The sequence below is a fragment of the Anomalospiza imberbis genome, chromosome 10, assembly GCF_031753505.1.
Source record: "Anomalospiza imberbis isolate Cuckoo-Finch-1a 21T00152 chromosome 10, ASM3175350v1, whole genome shotgun sequence".
Classification (NCBI taxonomy): domain Eukaryota; kingdom Metazoa; phylum Chordata; class Aves; order Passeriformes; family Viduidae; genus Anomalospiza; species Anomalospiza imberbis.
This window is the reverse complement of record NC_089690.1, coordinates 22,032,506-22,047,916: the sequence shown is the minus strand read 5'-3', so window position 1 is coordinate 22,047,916 and position 15,411 is coordinate 22,032,506. Positions and strand designations below refer to the sequence as shown.

Sequence of the window (15,411 nt, the reverse complement as noted above, 5' to 3'; positions counted from 1 at the left end):
ATGGATGGAAATTTGGGAAAAAATGATTCCTTATGAGGGTGAGGAGGCCTTGGGACAGGGTGTCCTGAGAAGTTGTGGCTGCCCCATCCCTGAACTGTTCCAGGCCAGGTTGGAAAGGGCTTGGAGCAACCTGGGCTAGTGGAAGGTGTCCCTGCCCATGGCAGGGGGTGGCATGAGATGATCTTTAAGGTCCCTTCCCATCCAAACCATCTTGTGATTATATTGTTCTATAAAACAAAAATAACTGCTGTTACTACTTTAAAACAATTATTTATATTTTATTCCTCTGTCCAAAGCATTCCTAACATTAAGTATGTTTATTCTTTTGATAAAGTAAAAAATAGAGATATGTCCTTGAGGCAAGAACCTTCAGCTGGGAATGGTTGTTCCTGTTTGATGTTGTCTTAGCGCTGAGAGGGTTTTGGGGTTTGGTTTGGGGTTTCTCTTGCCACACAGGGCTCTCCATGTCATTACTGGCTGTCAGGGTACCTGCTGGCACTTGCACAGCTGAGGGAACTTTTAAAGCTTGATCTCACTATAGAAATCAACTTGAAATGAATCTATGCTACCAACCAGACTTATAATGATGACTTGTTAAAATTATCTACAGTACCATTAGAGCAGGGTCACTGAGGAAAGCTGTTGTTAGCTGCCTAGTTAGTTTTTTACCCAATTTTTTCTTCTTTTTCCTTATGTGAAATAATTCAGTAATATCAGTAGTCATTGTCTTGGCAGAAAATAAAGAGTAATTGAGAAGTTTGGAATGGAAAGTATGCCGTGTTGTGGATTTGTATTGAAAGCAGGACCTTTATGAAATGCATTCATGCAGCTACTTGCCCTGATGTCAAAATTACAGTAATTAAGAAATTACTTCAAATATTTTGCTTTGTGCTGCTTTTATGCAAATTAAACAAAGACATGGAGCTGCCCACTATGTTACTTTCATTTCTGTCTACTTCAAAATGTTCAGCTCTTTGGAAAGGATTGTTATAAATGTAATAAACAACTTGAGGAACCAAATAGTTCTAGGAGGAGTTTTCCCAAAGAATTTGAGGCATAATAATAAAAGACTGTGCTCTGTCTCAAGCTTTTGAATCCCATTTTAATTTTAAAATAAAATTAATACTGTTCTTTCAAAATGTGACATTTATCCTTTGAAGGATGCAAAACGATACTGAGCTTAAACTGGGGTTTTTCTTAGCTTTTCACTGTAAATAACACCCAAAATTACAGTTGGTAGCGCAAACAAAATTATTTTACACTTCTAACATTTGGATGGTACCTTTATAATTTAATCGGTTGCCAAGCGCTTCCAGCTCCAACCATCTAAATTTCTTCATCTGGAGTTTCTCTTGAAGGAGTGTGGACTTGACAGTGGAAGGGGAGAAGTGCCAGGAATCTGTGCCACAAAGCCTTTTTTTTTTGGGAGAGATGAAGGCAGCTAGATTGCCTTCAGGCACAGAACTAGATGGAGCCAGGAGACCTGGCTCAGTTGAAAAGGAGGAAGGCTGTGTATTAGAATCCAGTTGGGATAATTGTAATGCCTGTATGGAGCTAGCCCTGCACACAGATTCCTTGATCAGTGCAGCACACGGTTTGGCTGTAAAACTTGTCTGATTGTTAGCAGGTATCTTTCAGGAGTTAATCCAAGTGTATCAGTTCTAAGAAAAGGTGGTTGGAAGCAGAATTGTTTCTTGTTTCACAAGTGAGAAATCAGAGACCTGGGTGGCAGGACATGTCCTGTTCAGAGACTTCTAAAGGTTTGTAGATTTGTCCATGGAAAGGCGAGGTGCGTGTCCTGTTTTCTTCACGTGAGGTTGGTCAGGGTATTGCTGCCTCCCCAAAAACATTGCTGGCTGAAAAGTGTTCCCTCCTGTGGGGTCTGGGAAAAGGAGGTGTACAATTACAGATGTGTGGGTATGGACTTTGAAAAACAAGGGTCCTACTATATTTGAGGATATTTTCTTTTGTTACTCTTTTAAGATTTATGCACAAGTCCATAGCATAGTCCGTTAAGGAGCGACTTCGGGAGCTTGAGGAACAACTGAGGGAGCTGGTGGTGCTCAGCCTGGAGAAAAGGAGACTCAGGAGTGACCTTACCACTCTCTACAACTCCCTGAAAGGTGGCTTTAGTCAGGTGGGGTTGGTCTCTTTCTCTAGGCAGCACTGACAGAACCAGAGGACACAGTCTCAAGCTGTGCCAAGGGAAATTTAGGTTGGATATTAGGAAAATACAGAAAGGGTGATAAAGTTCTGGAATGGCTGCCCAGGGACGTGATGGAGTCACCATCCCTGGATGTGTTTAACAAAGCCTGGATGTGGCAGTGGCTGCCATGGTTTAGTTGAGATGTTAGTGCTGGGTTGTACTTAGTGGTCTTTAAGATCTCTTCCAACCCAGTGATTCTGTGAATTCTGGGAATAGCAAGAAATGTGTTTCAGTGAAAAATTAAAAAACTTGATTTCCAAAATTCATTTCTCCAGGCATAAATATGTCCTGTAGCAGAGTCTGTAACCTGCATTGGAAACATGTAGGGAGACAGCAGAGAAAGAATGTACTTTACTGGAGATGTGGCTTGCCATTACCTTATCATTCCTTATTTCATTGTCACCATTTAAAAACCAACACCCATACCCACAGAGTCTTCTGGCAGCACAGATTTTTGGCTAAAAAAGTGCAACTGTATTCTTACCAAGAAAATGCCTTTTTAGGTATCAGGAGACCTGTTCAGAAAAAGAGATGAGTACTCATATTCATGTACCATGTCAGCACTCTGCCTGGCATCTCTCTACCATCTGCAGTCACTGAGAACTGCTTCATTTCTCCTGACTTGCAGTTTTATTTAGGAGTTTCAGCATTAGTGGCCCGAGCCAGTGTGATACCAAGGAACTTTTTGAATGACTTGTGTTTGCACTAGCTGAATTCACCTGACTGAAGCTGTGCTTGTTCTTACAGGTACCATGGCTGGTGAAAGCCTGAGTGAGAGATACAAACCCATCTTATGTCATTCTCTGTCTTGTTTCTGTGCTTTTCTCTGAGGTTATAGGGCTGGATTCAGTCAGCTTTGCTCACACCACTGCAGATACCAAAGCTATTTCAGATTTGCAGCACTGCAGGGCTGTCAGACTGTTTCTCCATGAAATGTTAGGGGTTTTTAAAGTGTTATAGAGGCATTTGCACAGTTCTAAGAATATTGACAGTTTATATCTTTTTCCTGTAAGAGGCAATTACTTTTGAAATTTTTATGCATCTTAGTCATGTGAAACAATTTCCCCAATGTTCCCCTTGTTTTTTATCTTTTAAGCCTAAAATAGCACATTCTTGCTCTCAGATATTTTAATTTGCATTGTATTGAATTATTCTATCACTAATTTAGCTTTAAAATGAAGAAAGGTAGATTTAGATGAAATGTTGAGAAGAAATTCTTCCCTGTGAAGGTGCTGAGGCCCTGGCACAGGCTGCCCAGAGAAGCTGTGGCTGCCCCTGGATCCCTGGAAGCATCCAAGGCCAGGTTGGACATGACTTGGAGCAACCTGGGATACTGGAAGATGTCCCCTGCCCATGGCAGGGGTTGGAACAGGATGAGTTTTAAGGTCCCTTCCTACCCAAATCATCCTGTGATTCTGTGATAATTTATTACAATGCCTAATACTTTTAAAGTAGGTACTACTCTGAGCGTGTAGAGTCATTCCAGAGCTCTGCCTGCTTTGATGGGAAAGTCATAGAGTCTTTCATCACTGGACTTTTCAAAATGAACAAAACCGTGGTGGCATCAAAACCACTGGCTGGCTGCCAGTGTGCTTTGCTGGATAACCCAGTCAACCAGAATGGTGCCACACCCTGTCACCACAGCTGGGGGACTGCTTTGTGACCCAAGGTGGAGCTTGGTGGCCATGCAACTCCTGCTGCACCCTGCTAGGTGTTGTGTGTTGCTGGAACGGGCTGTGACAGCCGTTTGGATTCTTTCCTGAGTGGTGCAGATGGGCTGATGTGTGGGTTCAGAAATGCTGGTTTTCTCCTGGCGCCTGCTGCAGTGGGAGATGCTGAGAGCAAGCTGGGTGACTGACCCAGCAGCCCCCAGTGTCGCTGGTTTGGGTGTGCTGTGGGAGTCTCCTGTTCTCTCCTGTGTTGCTGTAGCTGCTTTCTGCTGATGTTTGTGGCTTTGCCCCTAACTTGGCTCTCAGAAAGGGTTAGCGAGTGAGTTTCTTGAAGGAGAGATTCATTGAAAGGATTCCCCAGCCAGCGTGGTGAGAGGAGGTTTGGTTGGGTTCCCGCTGTCCGCAGGCATTTCGAGCCTGGCTGGTGCAAAGGCTGTGTGTGGCCTGGGGTTCCTGGTGTGGGAAGGAGCGAGGGGTCTGTGTGGAGCAGAGATTTGGCAGCTCCTGCTCCAGGCCACAGCACTCAGCTACACAAACAAACGTGTGGTTTATTGAGGGAGCCGCAAATAGCCCGCAGCTGGTCTCCTCAGCTCTCTGCTGACCCTGCTGTGAGCAGGAGACTGGGTGTAGGTGACCTCCAGTGGCCCCTTTCAACTTCAGGTCCTCTGCTTCTGTGAAGGATTTTTGTATGGAGTCTTGTATATTAGATATTCAATGTGAAAAATCTTCGTGATATTTTTCTCCAGTTTATAAAGATACCATTTGTTTTTGCTGTAAAGTTATTCTTGTTTATTGTTATTAATCTCACTGTAACTTTTTTCTATTACTTCCTTAGTCAAAATGTTACGGCCAGACGTTACTGACAGAAGTTTACAAGCATCTGAATTTGATTGAATCAGACTACTTTGGAATTGAGTTCCAGAATATCCAGTCATATTGGGTGCGTACAGTTCCCTGACAAATCTGGCATAATAAGAAGGTTGGGTGAATGCAGTTCCTTGAGTGACAAAAATTTCTCAGTCTGCTGCAGTTTCCTGTAGTCTCCTGTGGGACTATCTCTTGGATTCTTGTAAATCTGGTTCACTCAGCAGAATGACAAGAGCTATTGAAGAAAGGAGGAATCAGATCCTGCTTCTTGTTGAGTCTCAGAAATTGTATAAAGCAGTTAAATAGCTGCTGATTCCCACTTGCAGGGACAGAATAAAATCCTCCTTTCCTCTGAAAGGAGAAACATAAACTCCAAGTGTCCTCTGCAGAGAAGTTTTAAAATCAAATCATGGTGTGTAATTTTGTTAGTGTTCATATTTATCCTCAGTTAATTCAGTCTTCAATTAATTTTCCTGAAGAGCTATTACAGACCTCTTTCTAATCAACACAACCCTCAGCAGGCACACAGGCCTGCAAGCTTTTTAAATCATTGATCTAGATCAATGCTGACACCTTTAAGCCTCCTAGTCACTTATCCTTTACCTTGCAAAGAGGACAGTGTGGCTTCTAAACTGGAAAATGTTCCCCAAACTTTCCTTTCATTTTGATTTGTTTTGGTTTTTTTGAATTTTTTTTATATTTTTTTTTAGATTTATGAAAATATGACTGAGAACATAGGGAATGCTAGTGGCACTAAACCACGCTGCTCTTGAGCTGAGGAAATACACTAAAGCTTATTTAGTTTCTGTTGCTTGTGCACAGTGTCCAAACTGTTCCTGCAGCTAATAAGGTTCTTAAAATCCTCAGCTGTCTCACAAACAGAGCAGTAACTAGTAAGGGCCAAATGTAATTGTCTTGTAACAATTTTCTGTTTGGAAGAGTGGAGAAAATAAAAGGTTGAGCTTCCAGACTATTTTGCATTACCTTTATGGATGCTCCTTTTACTAGAACAATAGTCTTTCTTTTAAAATGTGCTTGCCAAAAAAAAAAAAAAAAAGGTGGGAAGTTAATGTTGAGTAAAGAGCCTTAAGTAGGTAGGTAAGAGTGACAGAAATAGCACAAAAGAGAAAAAGCCATTGGACCTTTTCATGTTCTGCAGATTTTCTGTAATTCTGCAGCCTGGCTCCTGTCAGACTGTGGGTTTTGTCATGACTCCTGCCCTCTTGGCACTGGGGCTCTGCTTTTGCTGACTTGACTCTTCTTCTGTCCAGATGAGCTTTATGCACAGATCAGTAGCTTTTGTATTGATGCATGAGAAATGTCAATTCAAATAGATAAGTACACAATAGAGCAAAGGAATTACTGCATTGAGGAAGAAATGCTACTCAGAAATTACTGCTTAATTTGAATTTACTTTTGATGTTTTCATATTATATTAAATAAGAATGTAAGTTTATAATTTTTTTCTCTTCAATTTCAGATTTGGCTGGAACCTATGAAACCTGTTATTAAACAAGTACGGAGTAAGTAGTTTTAAAAAAGGAAGTTTTCCTTAATTTGCATCTTCTTTATGTGGGTTGCTTTCACAATTACTACTTGATTTACTGGTTATGCTTCCCTGTAAAATACACATGGCAGGGGTGATAGTGATTCCTGCTGGGGCATGCTAACCTGACATTTTAATAGGTACTGTGTGGTGGGTGGAATGGAAACTTCCTGCTGGTAGGGTTCTTTCTCTGATAAATATCTGGATAGGTTGGCTCAGCTGGTGTTATATTGAAGTGAAATACAACACTTGCTGTGTTAGCTTTTGGAAGTTGTGTTGTCATACCGTGGGAAGAAAAAGGAACATTTTGGCTGATTCCCATGGCAGCTCTTTCCACATGCTCAGGAGCAGCTGCCCTGGAGGAGCAGAGGTGGGGATCTCCCACCTGGGTGCTGGCTGCAGTGTCAGAGCCTCTGCCTTGGCTGTGAAGTGTGATCTTGTCTCTATACCACCTAAAAAGTGTTAATGTGAGAGGCACTTTAAAGGCCCAAAACAGTTGAAGAATGCAGGTTGCTGGTTGGTTCTTCAGATGTTGAAAGATTAGATGCAGCTTTTTGTTTTTCCTCTGTAGTACACAGTTAAGCAATTTGTTTTGTGATTCTGATTGTAGAGGCTTTGTGGAGGAACAAGATCAGGAGGGTGTGGTGGATTCCTACTCCTTTCCAAATCTTGATTAAAATATGTTGAAAATGAGTACTGGGAAGTGGTTTTTAGCTACTCTTCTGTCTAAAATTGATTACCAGAAAATACGAAATCATCAGTTCTAGCTCATTTTCTAACTTAAAGGTCATGATTTTTGACTTTTGTTGACACTGTTTTTTAAGCAGAAGAGCCAAATCATCTATAAAATAAGGCTCCTTTGGGAGAGTACAGGATATCTTCACTCTATTTTCCCTGCCAAAAAGATGTTGGGAGTGCTGTCTTTTTATATCCTCCTGGCTTGAAGGAATTATGTCCCAGTCAAAAGATCTGGTGCATCATAGGTCTGCAGTGTTGCTTGGTTTCTCCTTCTGTATCCTTTCCTATACTATATAAATTGTGGAAACTTGACCTTAGACCACAGACAGTGTTCCCTGATGATACAAATATTGTTCTAAAATGGTCTAAAATCATGGGGATGTACTAAGATTTATGGCTGCTTTACAGTCTGCCACCCATGTTGTGGTGCCAGTGAAACTGAAAGGTTTATTTTTTTGTTAATATTATTCTGTAAGAGATACCAGTCAGTTGTCTGGCAAATGTTCGTGTTCTGAAATCAATTTTAAATTGACTGAAATGTCCTATTTTCCTATATATTGAGGATTTTGTTTGATTGGGGTTTTTTTTGTGTTTTTTTTTTTTCTGTAGAATATAATGATTTTGAAGTTTAACTTTTAGTCCAGCAGCAGGGGAACACAGATGTTATGGGCTTTAAGGTGTTCTTGCTCAAATTTGTTGGTTGATGTTGCTGGTGATTGCTGTTTACCTGTAGATAGGCACTTCTGAGTCTTTGACATCTTCTCTAAAAGCAGAAGTTCTTGGATTGCTCCCAGTTAGTTTTGGCTTTGTGACATCCGTTGAACTTTGACTTGTGTGATAAGGTTTGGAGTTTTTTAATTAATTTCAAATGAATGCAGTCAGTTTTACTAGTGAATCACTCCAGATGGGAAGGAGTTTGGATCCAAATTCTCAGCCTAACAGACACACAGTATCAGGTTGACATTTGGGTACCTTCTCTGAGGTGCTGCTATTTTATATAATACAGCGTTGTATTCACCATTCCTGCCTGGATAATTTTTCCTCACATCCTTTTTGTTTCTTTCTTTTGCTCAGACTTGGCTACTTAAAATAAATTCTGCATCTTGGTTAAGACTGGGCAAGTGTTTCTTTCCCTAATTTGAGTGGAACTTATTCATAGAGGAAAGGCACGACTGGCTAAACAAAAAGAGGAGGGTTGTGCTACAGAGGCAAATATTATATTTTTAATTTTTTTATATTTATTATCATTTGATGTAAGTGATGCTTGAAACACTTCCAAAATTGCTCCCACATTGACACTTCCACTTGATTGACATCAGTAATGTGCAGGACTGTTCTAAACCTTGTGAAGGTCTTCCAGAGGCTCAGAGTATTTTCAGAAATTTGATGTAAAGTTTTGGTCTTTTAGCTGGAATCATTAAAACTATTTATTTTCCTCACTTGGTCTATGTCTAGAACTGTAGAATCCTTAGTCTCTGCCAAATGTGGGCTTTCTGTGTCATTATAGGGTGTTATTTCCAGCCTCCTTTCATTTCTAGGTACTATACTGTAATTAGGATAAGGATTTTAGTGGTTTTTGTTGTTGTTGTTCACCAAAGCTTTGGTAATTCTGGAATTGGAGGCTGGGAGCTGCTCTTGTCACAGCTGTGATAGTCTGTGAGTTCTCCCAGCTACTTGTCAAAAAGCAAAGTTTGTTATTATCTTATTAGCAAACGAGAGGATGAGTGAAGGAATGTTTGCCCTGTGGGAATCAGATATTCCAGAAGAAGAAATCAGTGTACTTTGGGGCTGATGGGGTTAAACTGGACTTGGTTAAGCTTTGAGAGATCCTGGTGCTTAAAATAAATTAAAGCAGGCTGCTTGTGCTCCAACAAGTTTGATTTATTTTTAATTGGGGTAAGTTTACTTTGAAACAGCAGTGGCACGGGGAGTGCCTGGGGGCACTGCCTGGCTCTGGTCCAGAGGGTGCCTGTGGACATCAGGTGGATGCTCAGCAGGCTCCTGGAAGCACAGCCTGGCCAGTGCTTTGCCTGCCTCTGGAATACTTGGCCTCATTTGCTTTCAGGCAGGAAAAACAATGGGAAAACAGCGCTGCCCAGTCCTGGTGTGGTGAGAGACTGTTGTACCCTATAGTAATTCCTTCAGAAATCCAGGGGAAACAGGGATTGTGGTTCCACAGGCTGAGTTGTGATGCTGGAATTGTTAATTTAGAGCATTATGGACTGTTCCCAATAGTGACCAAGGGTTCTCTTTAATTTTGAAAATTAAATTAGTTTTCTGGAAATGGGAGGAAATGTGTATTACCAGGCATGCTGGGAGCAGGCTGCAAACACCCTTTTATCTGCATGGGGTGCCAGCAGGGTCTGCTGGCATCAGTCCTGATGGTAGGGGTGGGTGTTGGGAGCCTGTGGGATGTGTCTCCCTTCTGCTCTCCTTCTGGGACCCTGTCCCTGGGTCACCTCTGGTCTTTTATGCAGCCAAGCAGCTGCTTTGGAGTAGTACGGATTTCACATTGCATGAAACTGTTTTTCCAGCATTCAGCCTGCAGACTCACCTTGTCAGTAGTATCCAGGTTCCTCTGGGAAACAGCTGCTTTATCTCACTTGACACTAATCTACACCAGAGCCTGCTGTGGTTAGCTGGGATTTGAAATCTGGTAGCATTTCTCTGTGTTGCTTCTCTGCCTGCTGGCAAACAGAATATGCATGTGTTTATGAAGAACACCGGGTGCTTTTGTGAAATGACCAACTCTTCTTCTAGGACCAAAGACTACAATGCTTCGTCTGGCTGTAAAGTTTTTCCCTCCTGACCCAGGCCAGCTGCAAGAGGAATATACCAGGTAAAGTATTTTTAGAACTATTGGACATGCTTTATGTACTGAATTAATAGAGTAGGAAGGCAGCACAGCTGCTTCCAGGCAAGACTGAGGTGGAAGATGAGTGAAAGAGCACTTACAGTGAATGTTACAGTTCAGCAGACATGTGTTGGCAGATGAATGTTATCAGAAAAATTACTTTTCAAAACAGAAAGCATCACAGGTTAGGGCTTTCCAGCATCATGTGGTCAAGGGAGTCAGAGTATACAGAAAATACAGACGTTTATAAACACTGTCTATAAAAAATATATATATAAAATAATCAGTACATGTTTTAATAAGTGATTTAAACTTCCAAACATACTTTGCACTTGCAAACACGCTTTACTGTTCACAGTTTTAACCGTGCTCACCATAGGTTATTTTTGTGGATTGCTAATGGACCTGTGGTCAGTTAAGCAGCCCGACCCACCTGCTATCACCTGGGGACCTGGTTTGAAGTCTGCCTCTAACAAGGACATTACCCAGATGTTGGTGTTTAAAGAGCTCATTTAGTGCTTTTCACAGTTTCACTACTTTTAATTGGAATTCCTCGTAGATTCCTTATTATCCTTCAGATGTATTTAAGAACAAACCAGCATGACAACTGTTGTGATTGTCTCTTGTAAGGAGAAATGCTATCTAAATATTTCCTTTGCACCAAGTTTTCTTATATTTACTGCTGTTTCATATAGGAAATTCATCAGGAATACAGCTTTTTAGAGCAGGAACTGTATTTTGCCTATTTATTGAGTATTTATGGGCTGCACTTAGAGCATTTGGGTAGTCAATGATGCTATTAATGATACTATATTCTTTATTGTGAGTGTACTAAAAAACTGAGAGCTCATCAGACATACAGAAAGCAGAACATACTTTTTGAGAAACCTTTAATACATACTTACAGTACTTAAAAACTTAAACCCCTATCATTCAAAATGTATAACTTTTAGTATATTTTACTTCGGGAATAAAGTTTTAAAATAAACTCTTCTTTAAAAAATCTTATTGCTATCTCTTAGAGTGTAATTGAGTAAAGAAAAAGGATCAGTCTGTCAGTTTGAAGGTTTATAGTAGTGAGTTGTTGCCCGTTTACTGGAGTCCTTACTGTATCTCCTTCCAAGTAAAAGGAACAGCATACAAAACTGTTAAACAGAAATATTCCTCTTTAACAACTGTATGGGAAATATGTTAGTTGAACTAATATAGCAGTATAAGAAGAGTAAATTGAACTTCTTACCGTCTTCGTGGGCTGCTAATATAGCTTTGGAAAATATAGCTGCTGAGTAGATTAGTTGAGTGCTAAGAGAAATGCTTATCAGTTTTCCTAACAAAATACTGGAATCAGTGATGTTCTTCCATTTTTTTTTTCTAATAGATAAGATCACTTGAAGTGTTCTTTCTTTCCAGCTAAAAATGACAGCTGCTGTTACTGCACAGATGAAGCCTGCTTAAAACATGGTTTTCCTTCTGCCTCCTTGTTCCTGTGAGCCTTTTGTACTGATAAATTGCACCGGAGCAGTCACAGGTTATTTTGGTTTGGTTTGACACTCCTTGGTAGCCAGGCTGTTGTATTATTCTTTGGAGAGCAGAAGGATCAGGAGATGCTGCCTTTATAAGCTCCTGCTCAGTTGTTCTGTTGTCCTTTCATGTGTCAGGATGGTCTGTGTAACTCCAGCCCTTGTACCTCTCCTGCAGGTACCTGTTTGCATTGCAAATCAAGAGGGACCTGGCAGAGGAGAGACTCACCTGCAGTGACAACACGGCTGCTCTGCTGGTCTCCCACCTTCTGCAGTGTGAGTGTCCCAGCTGGGCTGGCACTGCTGATGGTGCCAGTGCTAAATCACACATAGAAGCTTTTGGTAACTAAAAGAAGTCTCTGTCTCACAGTATGTCCTTCTCCACACACTGTAAATATGTTGGTTTTCAACCCTGGGATGGTCAGCAGGGCTGGTGTGGGGAGGAACAGCTGGTGCTTATGTATGAGGTAAATTTGGCTTCAGAGGGGCAGTACAAAATCAGCACCTTGCTGTTTCCCTGGCTCTGCAAGCTCTGTTTCCAGCACTCCACATCTTCCAGACAGCTGTTCCCACCTGTCTAGGTGCTCCCTTGGCTTCACTTCTCACTTGCCCTGTGCCTGGGAGGAGATGGCTGTACAGGAACTGGGCTGAAATGCAGCTAAGAACCATGCTGGAACAGGTTCTGCAGTGGGGCTGTCAGCAGCTTTCCTCCTTGCTGGGACTGAAAATGGAAATGGGAAGCAATTCATTTGGAAGCACTCCATGCTGCTGCTGGCTCAGTCTGTACATGCTTAAAGACCTAAAATGTGGCCTTAGAGACGAGGAGGTTGGAAACCTTGAGTGAGTTCAGACACCAAATTGCTGGAGCAGCAACTGAAGTGTTCACAGGTCTGCAACCTGACCTGCACGCGGGGCAGGGCCTTTGGTGGCTCTTTGCTGGCTAGAAGCAAAAGCTGATCAATACTGCTTCTTCACGTGGGCACTGCTGAGTAGTTATTGGTTGTCTAATTCTGCAATGCAATATAATAATACAGTTATAATAGTATTACTTGTGGTGATTTTATTGGAAGAGCAAATCTGTCTTGTGTGTGTGCCATCAGTGAGTGACCCCATTAAAACCTGCTCATGATTTTCCAGCACTGTGGAGCTTAGGAGAGAATCTCATCATCAGGCCTTGCTTAGCCTGATTCTGCTCTCCTGGAAAGTGGGCTTTGAGAAACAACAGGTTTATTTTCAACAGAAGTTATTTTACAAGAGTGCCCTTCAGTATTTTTTACTCCTTCTTTCATGTGCTGGCTAGACTTTAAACAGGATTTGCTGGGTTCTTGTTAAGAACAATGCCATTCCTTTCTCTGACAGTAGCTGATGGCAGATGCCCTCAGACACAGAGCACGCATATGGCAACTCTTCCTTTGCTGCATCCATCCCATAATCACTGCACACACAGCACCACAGACTGACTCTGCATCTGTTTGGTTGCCTTTGTATTTGTCTAATTTTTGAATTTGCTTATATTTTTGGCATCCTTCACAGAAATGAGCTTCACAACTTAGTTTTTGGGAAGATTTTAGGACAACATATGTACTTTTATCTTTTAAAACCTTTTAGTTTTGAATTTAATGTTGCAACTTTGTATTTTTTTATCAGAAAAAGTAAATTCTTAAAACTTACTTATTCAACTTGTAATTTTATATGCATTTGCCACATGTTCTCCCTGCCTTGTACTTTTGTATTCTGAGCCAAAGACTTCTGATCGTTTCGTGTTGTATCAGGTGGAAGCTGTTCTGCACTTCACAGCTTTTTTCTTAAAGCTTTTTTCTTCTGTAAATCTTCCTAAACTCACAGCATTGCATCTGAAAGACATGGATATGTGAAGGGGAGACCAAAATTCCAGATGTAACTTGCCATCTTCCCGAGTAGCCTTGTCTATTACTGTTCTACATATATATAGTAAAAAATAAATTGAAATATACTATTTGGTATAAGGTACCTGTAAGGAGAAAATGTTCAGACCACCTCACAGATCTTCTACAAGTCTCACATCTTGCACTCTTAAGAAGTCTAAATTTTCCAGACAATGTTCAAATACTGCTGTAATCCCCAGGAAGTCGGCTTGGGGTAAATGTGTGTTTGGTAAAATGAAGCTGGATACAAAATACCATGCACAAATTTGAAGCACTTAAAGGCTTTTGTGGTCTCTCTAATTCCTTACCAAATATTTTCTCTCATTGTTCCTTTTCCATTGTTTCTTCTTACCCTAACATTGTTTTGTTTTCTGTTGTAGCTGAAATAGGGGATTTTGATGAATCAGAAGATCGAGAACACCTTAAAACAAACCAGTATTTGCCAAACCAGGAAAAACTTGAAGGAAAGATCCTGGAGTTCCACAGGAAGCATGTGTAAGTGAGGATTAATGTAAACCACTGAGGTAACCCCTGGGCAGCAGGTGGACTTGCCTGGGGGAAGTTGAGCAGCTGCATGACAGGATGACATTAAGAGTGTGTAAATTAAACACCACTTACCTTGAGCAAGAAAGTTTGGCAGCAATAGTTACATAGTCAAGATGGGGTTGTTGGGCAGCAGTTTTTCTCAAGTGATTTTTGCAGTGTGCCTTTAATAATGTCCCAAAGAAAGCTTACATGTAATAATGGGTATAGGCAAAATAATTCTTCAGAATTTCCATTCTACAAAGTCTGAGCTCAGTTTTGCCAGCATATGCAGAGCTCTTGTTTTTGTCTAAATATTTAGAAATCAATTGCATCGTATTCTTTTGCTACACATTAAACATGAGGGAGATGGAGAAGGATGGAAGGAGTGGGGAAGAAATAACTTCCATCAGAATTAATGCAATACCTTATCTTACAGCTGGGTATTTTTGAAATAAGATTATTGGTGACAAAGAAACTCTGTCACAAATATAAAATTAGTTCCAACATGGAGTCAGGAACTGCAGGAACTTATTTTTCTGGAATTTTTGACGCCTTGCATATTAGGATTTAGCAATCTGAAGTTCTTCTAAAAATTGTGAATGTCCACATAAATACATTTTATTGTGCATGGTTCTGTGTTTTAATCCAAACTTAGATTTTTCTTTGCTCTCTGTGGGTGAACTCGTGGATTGTTGCTGACTGATTTTCTTTTAAGACAGAACAAAGGTTTTTCAGAGCAGCATGTATGTTTAAAGACCCATCCTATAATATTGGAAAATTAGTTCCTGAGAATTTCAGTAATTAGCTATTTGCTGTTTATGATCAGTCATTTTAACTTGTACTGAAATTATTGCTAATGATGAAATTTCAGTTTTGTTGATTCTTCATGAAATCTGGTGGTTACTTTTTTCTGACTTTGAACCTTTGAGGTGCTTGTGGAAATGGTGAAGAAAAAAAAGACATGTTTTTAAGTAATTTAAAGTAATTTTGAAGTAAATTAAAATATATGCTAGGATTCTTCACAGTGGGAGAAAGTTGCTGGAATAGGGAAATCATTCATTTCATTATTTTCTCTTGTCTGAAGAAAAGTGCTGAAAAAAATTAGTAATTTCAAAGCAAATTATGAAGGGGAACATGCTTTTCACAGAACTTGTAGTGACGTTGTGATACTACTGCAAGGTGCTGTGGAGTCTGAAGCTACAAATGGGTCATGCAAGGTTTTGATGACACCATGCAGGGTAAGCTGATGGCTCTCAAATTTGAGGTGAAACGTGGGATTTTTAGATCTAAGTACCCCCAGAGCATAGACAGAGCAGCCCAGTGTTACATACCAGGATTCTGTTGAGCTGCTTCTGCTTGTGGGGAATTTTCCTGGTTTGCTTCCCTTGATGGAAAGGCGTGACTGTCTTCTGAGTCAGGGACTGGCAGTTCTGTTTAACAGATTTGAGCTTTTTTTTCAAACAAGTTACTTCTAATCATTGGTTACAATAAGGAAAGTTTGTATTTTTGCCTTGTCAGGAAGGTTAATAGGTAAAGATTCCTTGCTTCATAAATGTACTTTTCAAAATTAGTTTAATAAGA

General features: G+C 40.6%; 1 protein-coding gene across 6 annotated transcripts in view; it reads left to right on the top strand.

The window, feature by feature from the left end:
* The window catches only part of FARP2 (FERM, ARH/RhoGEF and pleckstrin domain protein 2), a 73,249-nt gene that overhangs the window by 14,883 nt on the left and 42,955 nt on the right, over positions 1-15,411 (top strand). For all 6 annotated transcript variants that reach the window (XR_011002743.1, XR_011002742.1, XM_068201220.1 and 3 more), the window contains exons 3-7: positions 4,712-4,816; positions 6,224-6,266; positions 9,788-9,866; positions 11,580-11,677; positions 13,686-13,800. Coding sequence is in view for 4 of the 6 variants with exons in the window: in XM_068201220.1 (XP_068057321.1) it covers positions 4,712-4,816; positions 6,224-6,266; positions 9,788-9,866; positions 11,580-11,677; positions 13,686-13,800 (440 nt within the window). In the remaining 2 variants the exon portion in view is untranslated. The remainder of the gene's footprint in view (positions 1-4,711; positions 4,817-6,223; positions 6,267-9,787; positions 9,867-11,579; positions 11,678-13,685; positions 13,801-15,411) is intronic.